Source organism: Euprymna scolopes, chromosome 11, assembly GCF_053919585.1.
Source record: "Euprymna scolopes isolate OS-2025 chromosome 11, ASM5391958v1, whole genome shotgun sequence".
Classification (NCBI taxonomy): Eukaryota; Metazoa; Mollusca; class Cephalopoda; order Sepiida; family Sepiolidae; genus Euprymna; species Euprymna scolopes.
The window spans coordinates 39,904,783-39,924,468 of NC_136492.1; the positions used below are offsets into that span (position 1 = coordinate 39,904,783).

Genomic DNA, 19,686 nt, shown 5'->3' on the forward strand with positions numbered 1-19,686 from the left:
GGTTGATTAGCCAACATGGCCGACTGATGTTGACGTCACGTAACGTGATAATTTAAAATTGCGAAATCCGATTATAGGAACCAAGTGAGTTTTAATAGTTTTTATTTTTTTGTGTCTTCTCTTTTTCAAAAATTGTCTGAAAAAAAGTTGGGGGGGTTTTTCGGCAAAAACTATTAAAAATGCATTTCGTTCCTATAGTTGTATTTCACAATTTTAAATTATCATGTAACGTCAACACCAGTCGATCATGTTAGCTAATCGACCTACAAAAAGCCCGTATAGCCAGTTTTTGTGTAAAGTGATCCTACATAAAACATGTTATCGACCATAACTTCAAATCGCTGACAATTGTAGATATGACCTTTTTTTAAGTTGTCGATAAGGGAGCTAATCATCTATGGCAAGATTCTCCCAAGACTAAACCTAATCCTTAATCTAAACAACACGTCATAAATCCTTTTACTTGCGTTTTAATGTTTACGAAAAAAAAAAATGATAAATCTAACATATAAAGTTGTGCCGTGATATTTTAAAAGTTGCATTTAAGCTGACAAATCAAACTTCAAGTTTTAGTAACTAATTTCCATTTGTTATTCTTGTACCGTGTTATTGGAATTATGATAACACTAAACATTTTGCTCGTTTTAACAGGCAAAAATTATAGCCTGTTGCCTTAAGATAAGTGCTTTATGGCAAATTGATGGTTGAGTATGGTTCAGTTTTGCATGATGTACTAATTCCTAATAATCGCTAACTGGGCATCGAATGGATACTATAATACTTAGTTTGCGACATATTATCTTAACAAAGATCCACACAAAATTTCATCTAACTCGGCTCAGTAGTTTCCGAGAAAATTTCTAGAGTAAATGTAGTATTGTGGTTACTAATACCTATTAATCCATAAATATGCATCGAACGGATACCATAGTTCGTTGCACCTTTTCATAATAAAGTTCCATGCAAAATTTCAATCAGATCAGCCCAGTAGTTTTCGAGAAAAAGTTCAACGGATAAATAGATAGACTAAGAGAAATATACTTTCGTTACAGCTTTTTTTTTTTTTACAAGTAGATGTGTTAGATATTAGTCGGGCAACGCTGAAACGTGTACTGGTTTACAAGTATTATGATTATTCAAGCTAAAACGTTTTGTCAGCTAAAATATGTTTTAAAATAATCAAAATATTTAAAATAAATATTTATTTACATTGATTTAGGAATGTTAACTTAAAAATGTTATCATAACAATTTGATAACTTAGAAATAATGACATGTAAAGACATCAGGCGATTATCTTACTGATGTATACTAATGAGGTCATTTAGAGGGAGAGATGGTCTTTTTGAGATACGTGAGAATTAGTATCTAGAGCTTGAAGGAGACGGACAGAGTTGAGGAGCCGACTGGTCATAATGGCTCGAAGCAATGCCTATCAAATGTAAGAAATAATGGACGGGGAAACATCCGGAATAAAAAGTTGCCGAAAATAAAACCCGAGGTTCTGTCGTTCTTTGGGAGAATTTTATATTGCAGCTTTTCCGTGAAGACAAGATCCAAGATAGACCAAATGTGTTTCTCGATAGATCAGATCTCAAACCCCCCAAATAAGTGTTATTCGTCCTTTTGTGTTGTAAAGGTATTTATGTATGTATATTAATTTGTCCCGTCATGAACTGTATTTTAATGTGCATACACACTCAACGAACTTTAGCTAGACGGCCACACTCATACACTAGACGATAATAGAACCTCATAGATGCATGATTTACATCCTCCCTCATGTTATACAGAAACACACAACATTACAGTTCAGCTTGAACAACCAGTAATGTGGAAACATTTCTCAATAATTACCGAAAATTCAAAAACATACCCTGTCCCCTTTAGATTGTCATTTGAATTAAAGTTACAATCGAATACTTTAAATCAGATACATTTCTAAATAATCTATCTATAAAAGTGAGAATGTGTGTGCGTGAGACACTTCTCAACGAATTTTCGATCTACAAGAAATTTGGTATATAGAATATTCAGACACGTGAAAAGTTTTTAACCCGTTTTCATTCAGAAAAAAGGGTTGCTAAGGGATCAAAATTGAAAAATTGGTAGGAAGCCACTGGATTTTTATCTGTCTTCAACTGTTTCACGATTGTACATGTGCGGTCGTGAAACATGACTGCTTCCTTATGTTAAGTATGAGTTGGCTTGAAAAGTCTTGTCAGGCTGGTGTAATGGTTATTGTACTTGACTGACTGTCTTTGGGTTTTGGTTTCGATCTCAGCTTGAGTATGTTTTTTTTACTTACAAGAAGTGAACTGTTTAAAAAAAAAACATGATGCTCGCATGCAAGTGTCTCAGTTTCTTTCCGTATTTTATTTCTTTTTTTTTTTTTTTTACACAGTGATCACCACTTATCAAGGCCTGGAAGCCACTCAGGGATAAGGGTTATTGCAAGTACATTACGTTAGTGTGGAGATTTGATGAAGTGTTTACTTAATGGGGCGGTTCATTAGGAATTTGTTAACATTGGACTTGAAGACATCCAAGTTGTAGTCCGGTGGGAAGCAGGCAGACGGAACAGAGTTCCACAGGCGTGCAGTTCTAAGAAAGAAGCTTTGTTTATGGAATCCACATTTTGATTTAGGCACAGATATAGAGTGGGGGAAATTTTTCACAGTGGATTCAGCTAGACGGGTGTTTTTTGTGAAAGATTGGCGAGGGGGGACCAGAGATTGGAGTTCAGACGAGCACCTGCCATGGAAATAACGATAAAACAAGGATAGGCTCGCAACGTCTCTTCTGTGGGAGAGAGGTTGCAGGGTAGAGAAAAGGGCATCCCCCACTAAGCCACGAAGTCTATTTTGTACTCTGTCAAAGCAGGATAGGCTGTTTTTAGCAGCTCCTGCCCAGATATGGCAACAGTACTCCATCCTTGGACGTACTTGGCTTTTATATAGATAGAGAATTGCATCAGTAGTGAGATATCTTCTGGAGTGGTAGAAGGATCCCACCATCTTTCCAGCAACCTTGGCAACAGACTTGATGTACGTGTTCCATTTCAGATCAGGAGTAAAGGTCAAACCCAGAAGCTTGTCAAAACACGGGGCCTCACCCAGACGAGAGCCATCCATTTCAATTGATGCCAGATGGGGATCAGAGCGTTGATGATGTAAGGATAGGAGTTTGGTTTCGGATGCATTAAAAGTAACCAGCCACATCTTCCCCCACTGAACCACGCGCTCAAGATCAGAGGAGAGAGAATCAGAGAGAACTTTGTCATTTACAGCCTTTGATGTGTTGCCGTAGATGGTCGTGTCATCAGCATAGATGTCAACGAATGATTTAAGTATGTGTTTAGGGAGGTCATTGATGTAGATCAGGAAGAGAGTTGGGCCTAGGATTGACCCCTGAGGGACTCCAGCATTTATATTGCAGGCCTCCGATTTTTGTCCATCTACCACTACTCTTATGAGCCTATCGGAGAGAAATGATTTAATGATTGAGAAAACATTTCCAGTTATACCGTAGCTGGAAATCTTGTGAAGTAGACCCTTATGCCATACCTTGTCGAAGGCCTTTGATATGTCAAGAGCAATTGCTCTAGAAAGGAAGCCTTTGTCAAGAGATTCACTAATTCTGTGGGATATAACTGTCAGCACATCTGCGGTAGATCTTGCAGAGCGGAAACCATATTGTGTGTCACTAAGAAGGTTATTCCTGCTGAGGTGGTTGACTATTTCTCTATTTAATATGGATTCCAGCAACTTACTCATAACACACAGGAGACTTATTGGTCTGTACTGAGAGGGAGATGACTTATCACCTGAATTCTTAAATATAGGGCAAACTGATGAGGTCTTCCAGGGAGTTGGAAAGCACTTCTCCTTAAGGCAGCGCTTAAATAGTTTTGTAAGTATGGGAGCAAGTTCTGGTTGAAGCTTTTTTAACACTATAATTGGGATGCCATCAGGGCCAGTTACTTTACTGGAATCTAGGTTCTTGATTAGCTTGGCGACCTCATGCACGGATATTTGTATGTTACTTAGCTTGTTCTGTGTTATAGGAGGAAATATGGGGAGTTGATGGCCTTCGTCGCATAGGATAGAATTAGCTGCAAAGTTCTTTGCAAATAGTTTGGCCTTGTCTGATGCTGACGAGATGACCTCTGGTCCATTGATAATGGTTGGGATAGAACGCACACTTCTGTTCAGGATCCTATTTGTTATTTGCCAAAACTGGTGGGAACCAAGCCGCTGATCAGCTACCTTGGATTTAACAGACTGGGCATATAGCTCTCTTGCAGTTTTTATTACTCTTTTACAGTGGTTGCTGGCAGTCCTGAAAGCAGCTTTAGTCTCAGTACATCTATTACGTTGGTAGCTATGGAAAAAGTAATTTCTGTGCGCGATAGCAGCAGCACATTCTGGGGAGAACCATGGCTGGCTGTTAGGTTTTTGTTGGAATTTTTTAGATGGTATGAATTGGTCTATGCCTACAATTAACCATTCCGTCAGATCTGATACTATAGAGGACACTTCCTTTTTAAACATGGAGTGCAGAGGTAAATCAGATATGAATGTACGGAAGCTATCCCAGTCAGCCATAGAGTATCGGTATACAGTATGGTGGAGGGGTACGTCTGGGGGCTTCTTACATTTCGTTTTTATCTTAACTGATACGACGGAGTGGTCGGAGGATCCTAGAGGAGAATGAACGGAACATGAACATAGCTCAGGGGAAGTTGAGAGAAAAAGGTCTAGGAGGCTTGCATATTGACCGGGTGTATGGGGCACACAGGTGGGTTCGCGAACAATCTTAGTGAGGTCATAAGCAATGGCAAAATCATGACAAAACCTCCCCTCATCATCTGTCTTATTTGAGTGGGTCAGCCATTCCACGTTATGGACGTTGAAGTCACCACAGATGTGGATGTTAGCCGAGGGATGTGAAGACAGTATGTGGTCTATTTTCTCAGATATGCTCTTAAAGATAGTAACTCCACTGTTGTGGGGCCTATAGAGGGCAAATATAAATGCAGTGGTGTTAGCAAGTGCAACCCTGAAGCACATATAGGGTAAATTAGGATCTTCTCTAGAGGTATCCCTGCCACACGGGAAGCCATCCTTAATGTAGGCACATATTCCATGCACATGGCGATCTTGGGTGTCAGATTTAGCTGTTTAATTAGAGTATCCGTTAATTATGAACTCATCTAAGGAAGTGGTCGGCCCTATTCCAGTTTCACTTAGAAATAATATGTCCGGTTTCGTCTCCTGTAATTGGGTTTCAACCTCTGGAAGGTTGGAACGTAGACCCCTGATGTTGGAGAAGGAGACCTGGTAGTAGGGGTCTACATTGGAAGATGGGGGTCTAGGTTTAATCGAATTTTTATTCTGGAGATATTTCATGTTGAGGTTTTGGGATTTGTGGAATAGGTTAGAGCAGTACAGAGAGGGAAAGTAAGAGAGAAAAAGACAGGAAAATTTTTTTTTTGTAGCACACAAAAAGGTAAAGCCGTAACAATTACCCACTAGTATGGCATCGAGAGGCCCCACCAGAGACTACTGCATGGTCCAGATCCACTCACCAAATGGCAATACAGCAGTCCCAGTACTTTGCGCCTGCTGATAGGACAGCCTCCTTAGTGGTTAATCCAAGGTTCGGGTTCCTGACTATCAGGCGGAGAACGTCAGCCCAGACAAAATGTTCACCTCCAGCACCTTTACTAGTGACATGGCCACAAGGACAGACAGAGACAGTAAAATTTCCGACATCTCAGACTACTGGTCACCAAGTACTACCGACCTTTAAGCAGCTTTTTCCTCACCCTTTGTCAGAAAAATCACTCATTAAATGAGGACTGAATGACAAAATAGGAGAAGCGAGAGTTACTGGAGCTGCCGATAACACATCCACTGTATTATCTACTCTCCATTTAAAAAAAAAAGGGGGGGTGGAGGAGGGGAATGGGTACAAGTCTTATTTATATCTAAGTAGTAAGTCCGGTGCTAAGTTAACAATTCAGGACACTTTTGATGATAATCTCCCCTCCCATATTAATGGGTGGAAGTTTGTCGTTATCTATCGAGTTTGAATCATTAGAGTTTCACCAGTTAAAATCCAATAATTAACTATTATCAATTTGTAAAGTCGGCTTAATATTAATTTACATTCGAGTTTAGATAATTATTCAAGGTTTTACTTTAGGAGGTTCGTTTTCATGAGTAACTGTTTCTTTGCACTGTATTATATTTCGAATGTACTTGAACATAAGGCTAACTATATTAGATGGTTTGATTGGCAAGCAAGGAAGCAAGCATTTTCAATACAGGCAAGCTTGCAGTAATAGTATATATTAAGTATACTACTTAAATAAAGTCCTAAGTTTATCTACTCTCATAGAGAATAATTTCCGGTATTTTTTTTTTATCGTTAGTTTCCAGCATTTTGTTTGTTTTTATCGTTTACTTTGTAGCATGGGGGTGGCTGACGGATAAGACAGGAGAATACAGACAAAATACATAAATAAAACACGAAAAACAACTTTAAAAACAAGGTAACATAAAAACATTTAGGATTAGTTTTAAAAAAATACTTAACGTTTTTACACTAGTGTTCCGTCCGCCGTCTTTTTGTCAACTGGTAGCTGTCATATCATCATGTCTTTCTAGAGCGTAAGAAGATTTCTATTTCCGGATAACTTGGTCGAGTGCCTATCTATTTATAGAATAAAAGTCGTTACGTTCGGATGTGTAAAATATTTAATTTACATTTCATGTTTTTAATGACTTTAACGTTGAATTTAATACCTACGGTATTTGTGTTTATAACAAATAAAAATTCTGCATTAATTAAAATATAATATTTTTGCGTAATTTACAACCGGGCAACGCCGAGTAAATCTACTTGTATTACATGAAAGCATGCTCTAGCATCAAGTAAATAAGTAACTTGTATAAATATTTTTTTAATACTCACCACCCTGAAGATTTTTCATGCTGAGCACGTTTAATCAGTTCATTGAGCAAAGATTGAGAAAACATAATTTAATTTAAAAAAGCAAAATATATTTTGTTTCTGAGATGAGGATTAATTATTCGTACTATTTGACTTCTTTGGACTACTGTTCTCATCTTGAGTGTTGTTTTCTCAACTTTTTGATTGATGTAATCTCAGAATTTTTTAGGTGTATCTCGTTGAACTCGAGAAACTTTCTGTCGAACTTGGAACTCTGCAGAAAATATCGAACGGAATTCTTTATTTAATTCACACAAGGATCCGTGGTGTAGTGGATAAAGTACTTGGTAAAATTCAGTTGTAAGTTACACTCTTCTACAGATTAAAGGTTCAATCCGCAGTGCGGACAAATTGCTAATTACCAAGGACTTCCACCCAGTCGTGGTGTGATACTATAAAGTGGCCCTGGGGTAGATTTGAGCCAGTAAGTGCTGAGAGAAAGAGAAAAGAATAAACAAAGAAATCGGAAATATCCTACAATCAACAATAGATAGGAAATAGCTTAGAATAAACAAAGAAATCGGAAATATCCTACAGTCAACAATAGATAGGAAATAGCTTAGAATAAACAAAGAAATCGGAAATATCCTACAGTCAACAATAGATAGGAAATAGCTTAGAATAAACAAAGAAATCGGAAACATCCTACGGTCAACAATAGATAGGAAATAGCTTAGAATACACAAAGAAATCGGAAATATCCTACAGTCAACTATAGATAGGAAATAGCAAACAATAACAATAGAAACCTACTGATAAAACAGGGGAGGGCAGCTTCTGATAGCCAGGGTGGGGTGTGCGACCTGAGAGACGAAAACAGAGGCGACAGTCAGTTGACATCTAGATGCGCTGGACGTCGGATGGGAGTTGATAACGACTACAGTTGACTGCGAAATAGAGACGTGGACAATTTTAGAGTTGACTGTGAAACAGAGATAGACGAATGTAACATCAATAGAACGGGGAGAAGACACACACACACTCAACAGTCAATTTATAGGTGAACATTGGCGTTTGTGTTTTTCTTTGTTCATATTTCTATTTTGTGAACCGCGTGTGTTCTCATCGACAGTCGCCAATGGGAAAATGACGATCCGGCCATAAGAAGAATAGTCAAATGAAAAATCCACGGTACACGACGTTGGGAGTCAGCAATCTGACGAGGGAGCTACACGTGGGGTAACAGTGGCTGACGGAACGAAACCATGCTACCACTAGGTTCCATTCGAAATTCCTTGAAGATTCTCGAGTTTGACAGAAAGATTCCTGATGTCCACAGAAAGATTACTGTGTCCGACAAGATACACCTGAAGAAGGTCAGAGGTTACATCAATCGAAACGTTGTGAAAATAACACTCCAAGATGAGAACTATAATCCAAAGTATTCAAATGATATAAAATATATTTATCAAACTACATTGAGAATATATAATATTAGTTTGCAACCGTCTATAAGTTTGCTTAGAAGTGCAGACAGTCATAGAAATATTCAATAGTGATCTGCACACATATGTGCAATGTTATTCATATATTAGATGGCGATAATCAGGAAAAGTTATCCGTCACATTGTTCTATAACCTGAATCTTACAAGAAATCCATAACACGCTAGTTTTTACTTTAATTATGAAACTCAAGGTTTCAGGACCCCCAAAAGAGTCCTTCATGGTGAATCTGTTTACGTCAATCCAAAAAGTTTAGTATAAAAGAAAAATGTCACACAGAGCAAGATCAAGTGAATGTGGCAGTTGTTCCAGTACAAAGATGTTTTTCTAGGTTGAAAATTTATGAATGTTCAGAGGTTGTGAATAGATGTATTGTCACAGTATTGCCACAGTTTTCGTCTGTTCTCACTTGTTGCAAAAAAGGTACGGTTACAGTTAGTTGCTGTAATAGTTTCGCTTGCATTCAAAGAACTGTAATGGATGAGACCAGTCGTAGACAACCAAACACTCAGCATTTGATACGGTGTCATCAGTTTAAACGTTACGAATGAATTTAATCATGAGATAAAAACTGACAAATTAAAAAAATAAATATTGCTTGCATTTTTTGCAAGTTTCCACATTGCTGCATTTGATTACCTTTCCTTCAATTTTTGCCCATATATCCCATAATGCATTTACAATGGCAGCTGTTGCAATGTGGATGACACCCTTTTCAGGACCAATCTGTAACGAAAGATAAACACATCGAGCGTTATTTATAATACACATATTAATAAGAGTTGCTTACATGAAATTCTGAACAATATTCTTCAATCAAATGCAACTCATTTAAATGAAATTGGTAAAACTATATTTTTTTAAATAGAATTTAAATCATATATAAAGACGATAAATATAACACAAACAAATGGCATCCCAAAAGCAAATTTAATACTTTCCAAAATACACATTTTTTGTGTAAAAAGCTGATTGGATGAGGTATGTCAGGTGACAACTCTCACTAACACAAGGGAACATAGCACACAAAATAGGGACCTTGTGTACGGGAAAGATACCCTTGATCGAAAGAAAATATTCCTTAAGAGAATTAAAATTTTGAATAAAATGATAAAAAACCATTGAAGCCACGAAACCACATTTAAAATGTAAATATTTTATTAAAAATCATTAGATTTTTTTTAAACTTAAGTTTTTTTTTATTATTAATTTCGGATAATTAAATATCCATCGGTAGAGAAAGTGATTTAAGCTTTTCGTAACTACAAATGTCTTTGGATCATATTGTTATCAAATTGGTGGTCAGATGTTGTTCCACGCTGTGCTGGAGAAAATCTCTTTAATCTGAACCTTTTTATATGCGGGATCAAGCTAGTGTAATGATGCTTCTAAGAGCTCTTTTGTTGACAAATTTCATTAATAAAAAAATATTTCATTTTAAATTCAAAAGATACACCTTGATTCAAACCAGATTAAATGATAGCATCATTCACAACGACATTAAGGACATCTTGATAAAATCATTTTGCATGAAACTCTAGTGAAATCGATAATTAACTCATTTTTCAAGAAGATTTTTAATACTATTATCAACAGACTCATCCTTCTTTCTTTTTTATTTTAACTTCTTTTCACCCCAAACAATGCATATTGCCACTTAGGACCTAAGAGACTGTGGAGAGTTGAGCAGCGAGATGTCTGTTCACACTACATTTAAACTTCTGTAGGTTAGAACAGTCAGGGAAACCGGACACAGAGAGGGAATTTCAAAGTCTAGCAGTCCGAAGGAAGAAATTATTAGAATAGAAAACATAATTGTTTTAAAACGATTATAATGTAAACGATTAGATAGAGCGACAAACGCTCTTTAAAATAATATATAAAGTAAAGTTATTACAATGAAAACTTATTTAAAAAGATATTATGTGAAATCAAAATTAACAATTCTACAAGCACTTTCTTCTCAATTTAATAGAAGGAACCCATTTTCTTTGCAATGTCCTCAAAGTATTTGTTCAAATTTATATTGCCTGTGAATGTTAAGCCAAGGAAGTTTGAAGGATAGGCTCTCAGATAGGGTGTTATTTGTTGTGGCAATCGGTGGTTGAGAAAGTTTTTTCGTAGTTGTAAGAAGTTGGTTTTAAAAATCTAGATTTAACTTGTAAATTTTAGATAAAAAAGTTTTCTCTATTAATATAATATTTACAGTGTGTCTCTTAATGGGCATTCTGCTTTTTGCTTGTAAACTGACCCATTTGACATAATGATAATAGTGTTTGGTAATGGGCTGGGAGACTGAGGGTCAATCCTTGGTCGAATCATGCCAAAGACTTTAAAAAATGGTATTTGATGCATGCTTGCTAAGTACTCAGCAGTATAAGAGGAGGATCAAAGGCAAGTAGTGTAATCCTGAGGATGGAGAGGCACCCTCTCCTACATCTTGGTGTAGCAACTAACAAAAATAGGAGCCTTCGGGTCACTCTGCACTTAGGTTTTTTGTTGTTGTTTATAAGACTTAACATATTCCATTATTTCGTATGAAATACGAATGGATTTCTTACTTACCCATCGCATTTGATCTTCGCTTGTAAGACGACGCCAAAATGAAGAAAAATCATTAAAAATGTCTTTCACTTTTGTTCCAACCACTAATTTACTGAGAGCTTCAACGGCACAACAAACTAGAAAAATATTAAAAACAAAAAAAATATGACGTAAGAAAACCTGACAATTAATAAAACCTGCAGCCATGGAAGAACATGAAAAAAAATTGTTTAGGCATTAAAAGTTGTTTTATGTTTTTGTTTTCGTTATATATTACTAAATGAGCGATTATTTTCATTAAAATCCAGTTTGTATTGTGCATCTAAAATTGAAAAAAGCATACTGGAAGAGTGTTTATGTTATGTGAAAGAAGCTGTAGAAAAACAAAATGGCTGCCGATGTTGGCCTGATGTCGTGTTTATCTAACATTAAAAGTAGTTTTATGTTTTTGATTTCGTTATGTATTACTAAGTGAGGAATTATTTCCATTAAAATCCAATTTGTATTATGCATCTAAAATTGAAAAAGCATGGTTGCTGGAAGGGTGTCTATGTTATGTGAAAGAAGTGGAAGCAAAACAAAATGGCTGTCGAATTTGACCTGATATTGTGTTTATCTAACAATAAAACTCAACTTTTAACTCGAAATGATTCCTCGTTTAATAATATTTGTTAATAATAATATAAATTAATAATATTTAACCAAAACAACATAGAACTACAGGATGGAATGATAAAGTTGTTGCTCTAAAGAAAACAACACTACAGCTTTATTTTAAATCTTTTATTGAAAAAATCAATTGATTATGTAGTAGAGCTGACATCTATTTAATGTAACCGCCTTCAGCCTCAATCACCGCCTCGGTACAGGTCTGGAACTGAGAGCATGCCTTTTCTACAAGCACCAGCGGGAACTTGGCAAATACTCGACAGGTGGTAGTGATCAGGCTAGATTTAGTGTTGTGGTAGGTCATGTTGGTTATGTTCTCGACATATGACTAAATGAAGTAGTCCAGCAGGTTCAGGTCAGGGAAGAAGGGGGGGGGAGCAGTGAGAGAAGGGTACAAAGTCATAGCACTCCTTCTGAAGCCATGGCCAGAAACTTTGTGTTCATCATCCTGGACACGTCCCTGTTATTTGTGGCACTCCAGCGATGCATTTTGGGGGCGTTGGCAATGGTTCTGTTGTCATAACTTGGATCGGTAGAGAGCATGAGTTGTACAGCGGCACATCTCCGATCTTGCTCATTGAACAGTGTATCACTTTCAGACATGCTGCTATCGCTCTTGGGATTTGTACACAACTGGCTAACTAGTAGATGGTCTGCAACAAAAAAAGAAAATCGGTTTCCATCAAACGGAAATGGAATCATGTTGTCTTTTCTAGGGCGATAATTTTATCGTCCCGCCTTGTACTTTTAATGCCTAAACAGAATTTTTCTTGCGTTCTTTCAGGACCACGAAACTTTATAAATTACCGAAAATCATTCATGTATTGGCTGAGAAACAGGTTGGCACAGATGTATCTTAAGCATCCAAATTTAAAATAAAAAAAAGAACATGATTAACACTACACAAAATTAATGTATTTTCAAATGCAAACAAAACACCTTCAAATTAAATTATTCTCAAAACAAAAAAGAAATGTGGCCTCAAGTAATATATTTTGATGACAATAACGTCTTTGCAAAATGCAAAAAGCGATGCTAGCAATAAAATGTAGCTAACTTATTGAATGAAAAGGATGGATAAGAAAAATGAATGTTATGAATAGGTCACCAGTTAGCAAACACTAATTTTAACAATGAGATTTTGTGAATGAGAGCGAGAAAACAGGGGTTAACAAACAAAATATATTTTTTTACAGAGATGTAAAATAGATACTGTAAAAGACCAATTTTTCTTATGCTCGTTTGTCTCACACATAAATTTCTAATCTACTTCAGCATTATAACATTAAATGGCCTTGTACCAGACTGGGTATGTTTGCATGTCAGATGCTTTTGAAGAAGTCAAATGTTTTACCCTGATGATTTGAGGAACGCACAACTGCTTTTCAGCTAAGTAATCCATCAGATAAGAATATCATGAATCAAACTGGATATGTCGAATCCATGTAATAACTAAGGGGGGCAAGCAAGAAAAATAGTCAACAGAAACAGGTAAGAGCATTATAATAGTGTGATTCACAAACTAGTTTCTTCTTCTTCTTCACTTGTTTTTTAACCTTATTTTTTATGATAGCCACTCTGTCATAAAACTGCACTTCTTAATCTTGGTCAAAACTCTCGAGTTCCAATCGGTTAATATTAGCATTTTCAAAAATCCCATATATCATGTCATAATGATGGAGTAGTTATCTTTGAGAGTATTGTTAAGCAAATTGATCCTACTCTGCTCGTCTCTCAGTCAATATTCACACCTGTGGAGATTTCAGTGTTCACAATCTTAAATGGCTAGTCCACTCAAACAAAATAGATGACAAAGGAAATTTTGTCATGATTTCTCCCTTGCTTATAACTTAGATTGTTAATGAACTCACTAGAGTACCGTATGTAACGATGTTTACTCTGCTTACGAAAAGTTTAAGAAATTCATTCTTTTCTCCAAAATCCTAGAATATGTTTTTTGGCCGATATAATGGACGGAGGGGAAATTTCTCTGCAAAGTGATGTTGACATTGGCGACAAGAAGTCTGCCCTGATATTGGGCCACGTGTTTTATTTTAAGTGTCTAACCACTATGTAAGTAATGGAAATTAAATTTCAAGATGAAAGAGCATAGCTGATAATGAAATTTCTTTGAAACAAATGGTTCGAAAGGGAGAAAGAAAGAAAAAGGACAAAGAACATTAAAAAGAAATATGAGTCGGAGAGAGAAAGAAAGAAAAAGGAAAAAGAGAATTAAAGAGAAATATGGGTTAAGATAGAGAAAGAAAAGAGTAATCTCCAAACGGCAGACGAAGAAATGCTAATCTCAAAGAGATGTGGTCGGAATTAGGGTTCAATAAAAAACCATTGTGTTTGGAAATTTAGAGGATTTGCTGGCTGGTATCGAAGAGCTAAGTTGAAAAGCTCTTGCTCCTGACTAAGAAGCTGTCTGTATGAACCCAAGTTAAAAACATCCTGCATTATGAAGCGATTAAGAACCTGAATAATTACTTTTCCTTTACACAAAATGTTATGAATTATTATTCTTGTTTATAAATAATGATCGCTGAATTATTGAATTGCTTGATTTGAAAACCCAGTTAATTACAGCGCTGACAACCAACCTAGACTGCACTGAAAAAAGAAATATACCAGCGACACCAGAGCATCTACAAAAAGGAACACGACATCAAATCAATAAACGGCCAACCAGAGTGCAAAAGGTATTGCCACATGGACTTAGAGTCATGCATGTTTTGTGTGCCCTTAGCGTCAGAGTGGTAGTTCCAGCGAGAGTTTTACTGCATTTTTGAAGTGTCCACCACTAGACAAAGATAAAAGTGTAGCCACCGGGACTTATGGTTAGTGCACATTTTCCTGCCCATGTGTATGAAAAGAACTCGACCAGGATGGTATTACACAGATGGTGATGGACATTTTGCAAGTCTTCTAGATCTTTTTCTAACAACATACACTGAACGGCGCTCATCCTCAGTTCTGTCTCTGCTATGATCGGTTTGCTTAATAAAGATAAAAGTCTTCTAGATCTTTTTTTAACAACATACACTGAGCGGTGCTCATCCTCAGTTCTGTCTCTGCTAGGATCGGTTGGCTTAATAAAGATAAAAGTCTTCTAGATATTTTTTAACAACATACACTGAGCAGTGCTCATCCTCAGTTCTGTCTCTACAATGATCGGTTGGCTTAATAAAGATAAAAGTCTTCTAGATCTTTTTTTAACAACATACACTGAGCAGTGCTCATCCTCAGTTCTGTATCTGCTATGATCGGTGGGCTTAATAAAGATAAAAGTCTTCTAGATCTTTTTTTAACAACATACACTGAGCAGTGCTCATCCTCAGTTCGGTCTCTGCTAGGATCGGTTGGCTTAATAAAGATAAAAGTCTTCTAGATCTTTTTTTAACAACATACACTGAGCGGTGCTCATCCTCAGTTCTATCTCTGCTAGGATCGGTTGGCTTAATAAAGATAAAAGTCTTCTAGATCTTTTTCTAACAACATACACTGAGCAGTGCTCATCCTCAGTTCGGTCTCTGCTATGATCGGTTGGCTTAATAAAGATAAAAGTCTTCTAGATCTTTTTTTAACAACATACACTGAGCGGTGCTCATCCTCAGTTCTGTCTCTGCTAGGATCGGTTGGCTTAATAAAGATAAAAGTCTTCTAGATCTTTTTTTAACAACATACACTGAGCAGTGCTCATCCTCAGTTCTGTCTCTACTATGATCGGTTGGCTTAATAAAGATAAAAGTCTTCTAGGTCTTTTTCTAACAACATACACTGAGCAGTGCTCATCCTCAGTTCTGTCTCTCCTATGATCGGTTGGCTTAATAAATATAAAAGTCTTCTAGATCTTTTTCTAACAACATGCACTGAGCAGTGCTCATCCTCAGTTCTGTCTCTGCTATGATCGGTTGGCTTAATAAATATAAAAGGCTTCTAGATCTTTTTCTAACAACATACACTGAGCAGTGCTCATCCTCAGTTCTGTCTCTGCTATGATCGGTTGGCTTAATAAGGATAAAAGTCTCCTAGATCTTTTTTTAACAACATACACTGGGCGGTGCTCATCCTCAGTTCTGTCTCTGCTATGACAGTTGGCTTAATAAAGATAAAAGTCTTCTAGATCTTTTTTTAACAACATACATTGAGCGGTGCTCATCCTCCGTTCTGTCTCTGCTATGATCGGTTGGCTTAATAAAGATAAAAGTCTTCTAAATCTTTTTCTAACAACATACACTGAGCGGTGCTCATCCTCAGTTCTGTCTCTGCTATGATCGGTTGGCTTAATAAAGATAAAAGTCTTCTAGATCTTTTTTTAACAACATACACTGAGCAGTGCTCATCCTCAGTTCTGTCTCTACTATGATCGGTTGGCTTAATAAAGATAAAAGTCTTCTAGGTCTTTTTCTAACAACATACACTGAGCAGTGCTCATCCTCGGTTCTGTCTCTGCTATGATCGGTTCGCTTAATAAAGATAAACGTTTTCTAGATCTTATTTTAACAACATACACTGAGCGGTGCTCATCCTCAGTTCTGTCTCTGCTATGATCGGTTGGCTTAATAAAGATAAAAGTCTTCTAGATCTTTTTTTAACAACATACACTGAGCGGTGCTCATCCTCAGTTCTGTCTCTGCTAGGATCGGTTGGCTTAATAAAGATAAAAGTCTTCTAGATCTTTTTTTAACAACATACACTGAGCGGTGCTCATCCTCAGTTCTATCTCTGCTAGGATCGGTTGGCTTAATAAAGATAAAAGTCTTCTAGATCTTTTTCTAACAACATACACTGAGCAGTGCTCATCCTCAGTTCGGTCTCTGCTATGATCGGTTGGCTTAATAAAGATAAAAGTCTTCTAGATCTTTTTTTAACAACATACACTGAGCGGTGCTCATCCTCAGTTCTGTCTCTGCTAGGATCGGTTGGCTTAATAAAGATAAAAGTCTTCTAGATCTTTTTTTAACAACATACACTGAGCAGTGCTCATCCTCAGTTCTGTCTCTACTATGATCGGTTGGCTTAATAAAGATAAAAGTCTTCTAGGTCTTTTTCTAACAACATACACTGAGCAGTGCTCATCCTCAGTTCTGTCTCTCCTATGATCGGTTGGCTTAATAAATATAAAAGTCTTCTAGATCTTTTTCTAACAACATGCACTGAGCAGTGCTCATCCTCAGTTCTGTCTCTGCTATGATCGGTTGGCTTAATAAATATAAAAGTCTTCTAGATCTTTTTCTAACAACATACACTGAGCAGTGCTCATCCTCAGTTCTGTCTCTGCTATGATCGGTTGGCTTAATAAGGATAAAAGTCTCCTAGATCTTTTTTTAACAACATACACTGGGCGGTGCTCATCCTCAGTTCTGTCTCTGCTATGACAGTTGGCTTAATAAAGATAAAAGTCTTCTAGATCTTTTTTTAACAACATACATTGAGCGGTGCTCATCCTCCGTTCTGTCTCTGCTATGATCGGTTGGCTTAATAAAGATAAAAGTCTTCTAGATCTTTTTTTAACAACATACACTGAGCAGTGCTCATCCTCAGTTCTGTCTCTACTATGATCGGTTGGCTTAATAAAGATAAAAGTCTTCTAGGTCTTTTTCTAACAACATACACTGAGCAGTGCTCATCCTCGGTTCTGTCTCTGCTATGATCGGTTCGCTTAATAAAGATAAACGTTTTCTAGATCTTATTTTAACAACATATACTGAGCGGTGCTCATCCTCAGTTCTGTCTCTGCTATGATCGGTTGGCTTAATAAAGATAAAAGTCTTCTAGATCTTTTTTTAACAACATACACTGAGCAGTGCTCATCCTCAGTTCTGTCTCTGCTATGATCGGTTGGCTTAATAAAGATAAAAGTTTTCTAGATCTTTTTTTAACAACATACACTGAGCAGTGCTCATCCTCAGTTCTGTCTCTGCTATGATCGGTTGGCTTAATAAAGATAAAAGTCCTCGAGATCTTTTTTTAACAACATACACTGGGCAGTGCTCATCCTCAGTTCTGTCTCTGCTATGATCGGTTGGCTTAATAAAGATAAAAGTCTTCTAGATCTTTTTTTAACAACATACACTGAGCAGTGCTCATGCTCAGTCCTGTCTCTGCTAGGATCGGTTGGCTTAATAAAGATAAAAGTCTTCTAGATCTTTTTCTAACAACATACACTGAGCAGTGCTCATCCTCAGTTCGGTCTCTGCTATGATCGGTTGGCTTAATAAAGATAAAAGTCTTCTAGATCTTTTTTTAACAACATACACTGAGCGGTGCTCATCCTCAGTTCTGTCTCTGCTAGGATCGGTTGGCTTAATAAAGATAAAAGTCTTCTAGATCTTTTTTTAACAACATACACTGAGCAGTGCTCATCCTCAGTTCTGTCTCTACTATGATCGGTTGGCTTAATAAAGATAAAAGTCTTCTAGGTCTTTTTCTAACAACATACACTGAGCAGTGCTCATCCTCAGTTCTGTCTCTCCTATGATCGGTTGGCTTAATAAATATAAAAGTCTTCTAGATCTTTTTCTAACAACATGCACTGAGCAGTGCTCATCCTCAGTTCTGTCTCTGCTATGATCGGTTGGCTTAATAAATATAAAAGGCTTCTAGATCTTTTTCTAACAACATACACTGAGCAGTGCTCATCCTCAGTTCTGTCTCTGCTATGATCGGTTGGCTTAATAAGGATAAAAGTCTCCTAGATCTTTTTTTAACAACATACACTGGGCGGTGCTCATCCTCAGTTCTGTCTCTGCTATGACAGTTGGCTTAATAAAGATAAAAGTCTTCTAGATCTTTTTTTAACAACATACATTGAGCGGTGCTCATCCTCCGTTCTGTCTCTGCTATGATCGGTTGGCTTAATAAAGATAAAAGTCTTCTAAATCTTTTTCTAACAACATACACTGAGCGGTGCTCATCCTCAGTTCTGTCTCTGCTATGATCGGTTGGCTTAATAAAGATAAAAGTCTTCTAGATCTTTTTTTAACAACATACACTGAGCAGTGCTCATCCTCAGTTCTGTCTCTACTATGATCGGTTGGCTTAATAAAGATAAAAGTCTTCTAGGTCTTTTTCTAACAACATACACTGAGCAGTGCTCATCCTCGGTTCTGTCTCTGCTATGATCGGTTCGCTTAATAAAGATAAACGTTTTCTAGATCTTATTTTAACAACATACACTGAGCGGTGCTCATCCTCAGTTCTGTCTCTGCTATGATCGGTTGGCTTAATAAAGATAAAAGTCTTCTAGATCTTTTTTTAACAACATACACTGAGCGGTGCTCATCCTCAGTTCTGTCTCTGCTAGGATCGGTTGGCTTAATAAAGATAAAAGTCTTCTAGATCTTTTTTTAACAACATACACTGAGCGGTGCTCATCCTCAGTTCTATCTCTGCTAGGATCGGTTGGCTTAATAAAGATAAAAGTCTTCTAGATCTTTTTCTAACAACATACACTGAGCAGTGCTCATCCTCAGTTCGGTCTCTGCTATGATCGGTTGGCTTAATAAAGATAAAAGTCTTCTAGATCTTTTTTTAACAACATACACTGAGCGGTGCTCATCCTCAGTTCTGTCTCTGCTAGGATCGGTTGGCTTAATAAAGATAAAAGTCTTCTAGATCTTTTTTTAACAACATACACTGAGCAGTGCTCATCCTCAGTTCTGTCTCTACTATGATCGGTTGGCTTAATAAAGATAAAAGTCTTCTAGGTCTTTTTCTAACAACATACACTGAGCAGTGCTCATCCTCAGTTCTGTCTCTCCTATGATCGGTTGGCTTAATAAATATAAAAGTCTTCTAGATCTTTTTCTAACAACATGCACTGAGCAGTGCTCATCCTCAGTTCTGTCTCTGCTATGATCGGTTGGCTTAATAAATATAAAAGTCTTCTAGATCTTTTTCTAACAACATACACTGAGCAGTGCTCATCCTCAGTTCTGTCTCTGCTATGATCGGTTGGCTTAATAAGGATAAAAGTCTCCTAGATCTTTTTTTAACAACATACAC

At 36.9% G+C, this 19,686-nt stretch overlaps 1 protein-coding gene across 2 annotated transcripts in view; it reads right to left on the reverse strand.

Annotated features, from left to right (window-relative positions):
- LOC145287842 (mitochondrial enolase superfamily member 1-like) overlaps positions 1-19,686 on the reverse strand; it is a 400,234-nt gene that overhangs the window by 265,626 nt on the left and 114,922 nt on the right. For both annotated transcript variants that reach the window (XM_080135718.1, XM_080135717.1), the window contains exons 3-4: positions 11,029-11,144; positions 9,103-9,189 (exon numbers count right to left, since the gene is read on the reverse strand). In XM_080135718.1, coding sequence (XP_079991844.1) covers positions 9,103-9,189; positions 11,029-11,037 — 96 coding nt within the window. In that variant the 5' untranslated portion in view covers positions 11,038-11,144. The remainder of the gene's footprint in view (positions 1-9,102; positions 9,190-11,028; positions 11,145-19,686) is intronic.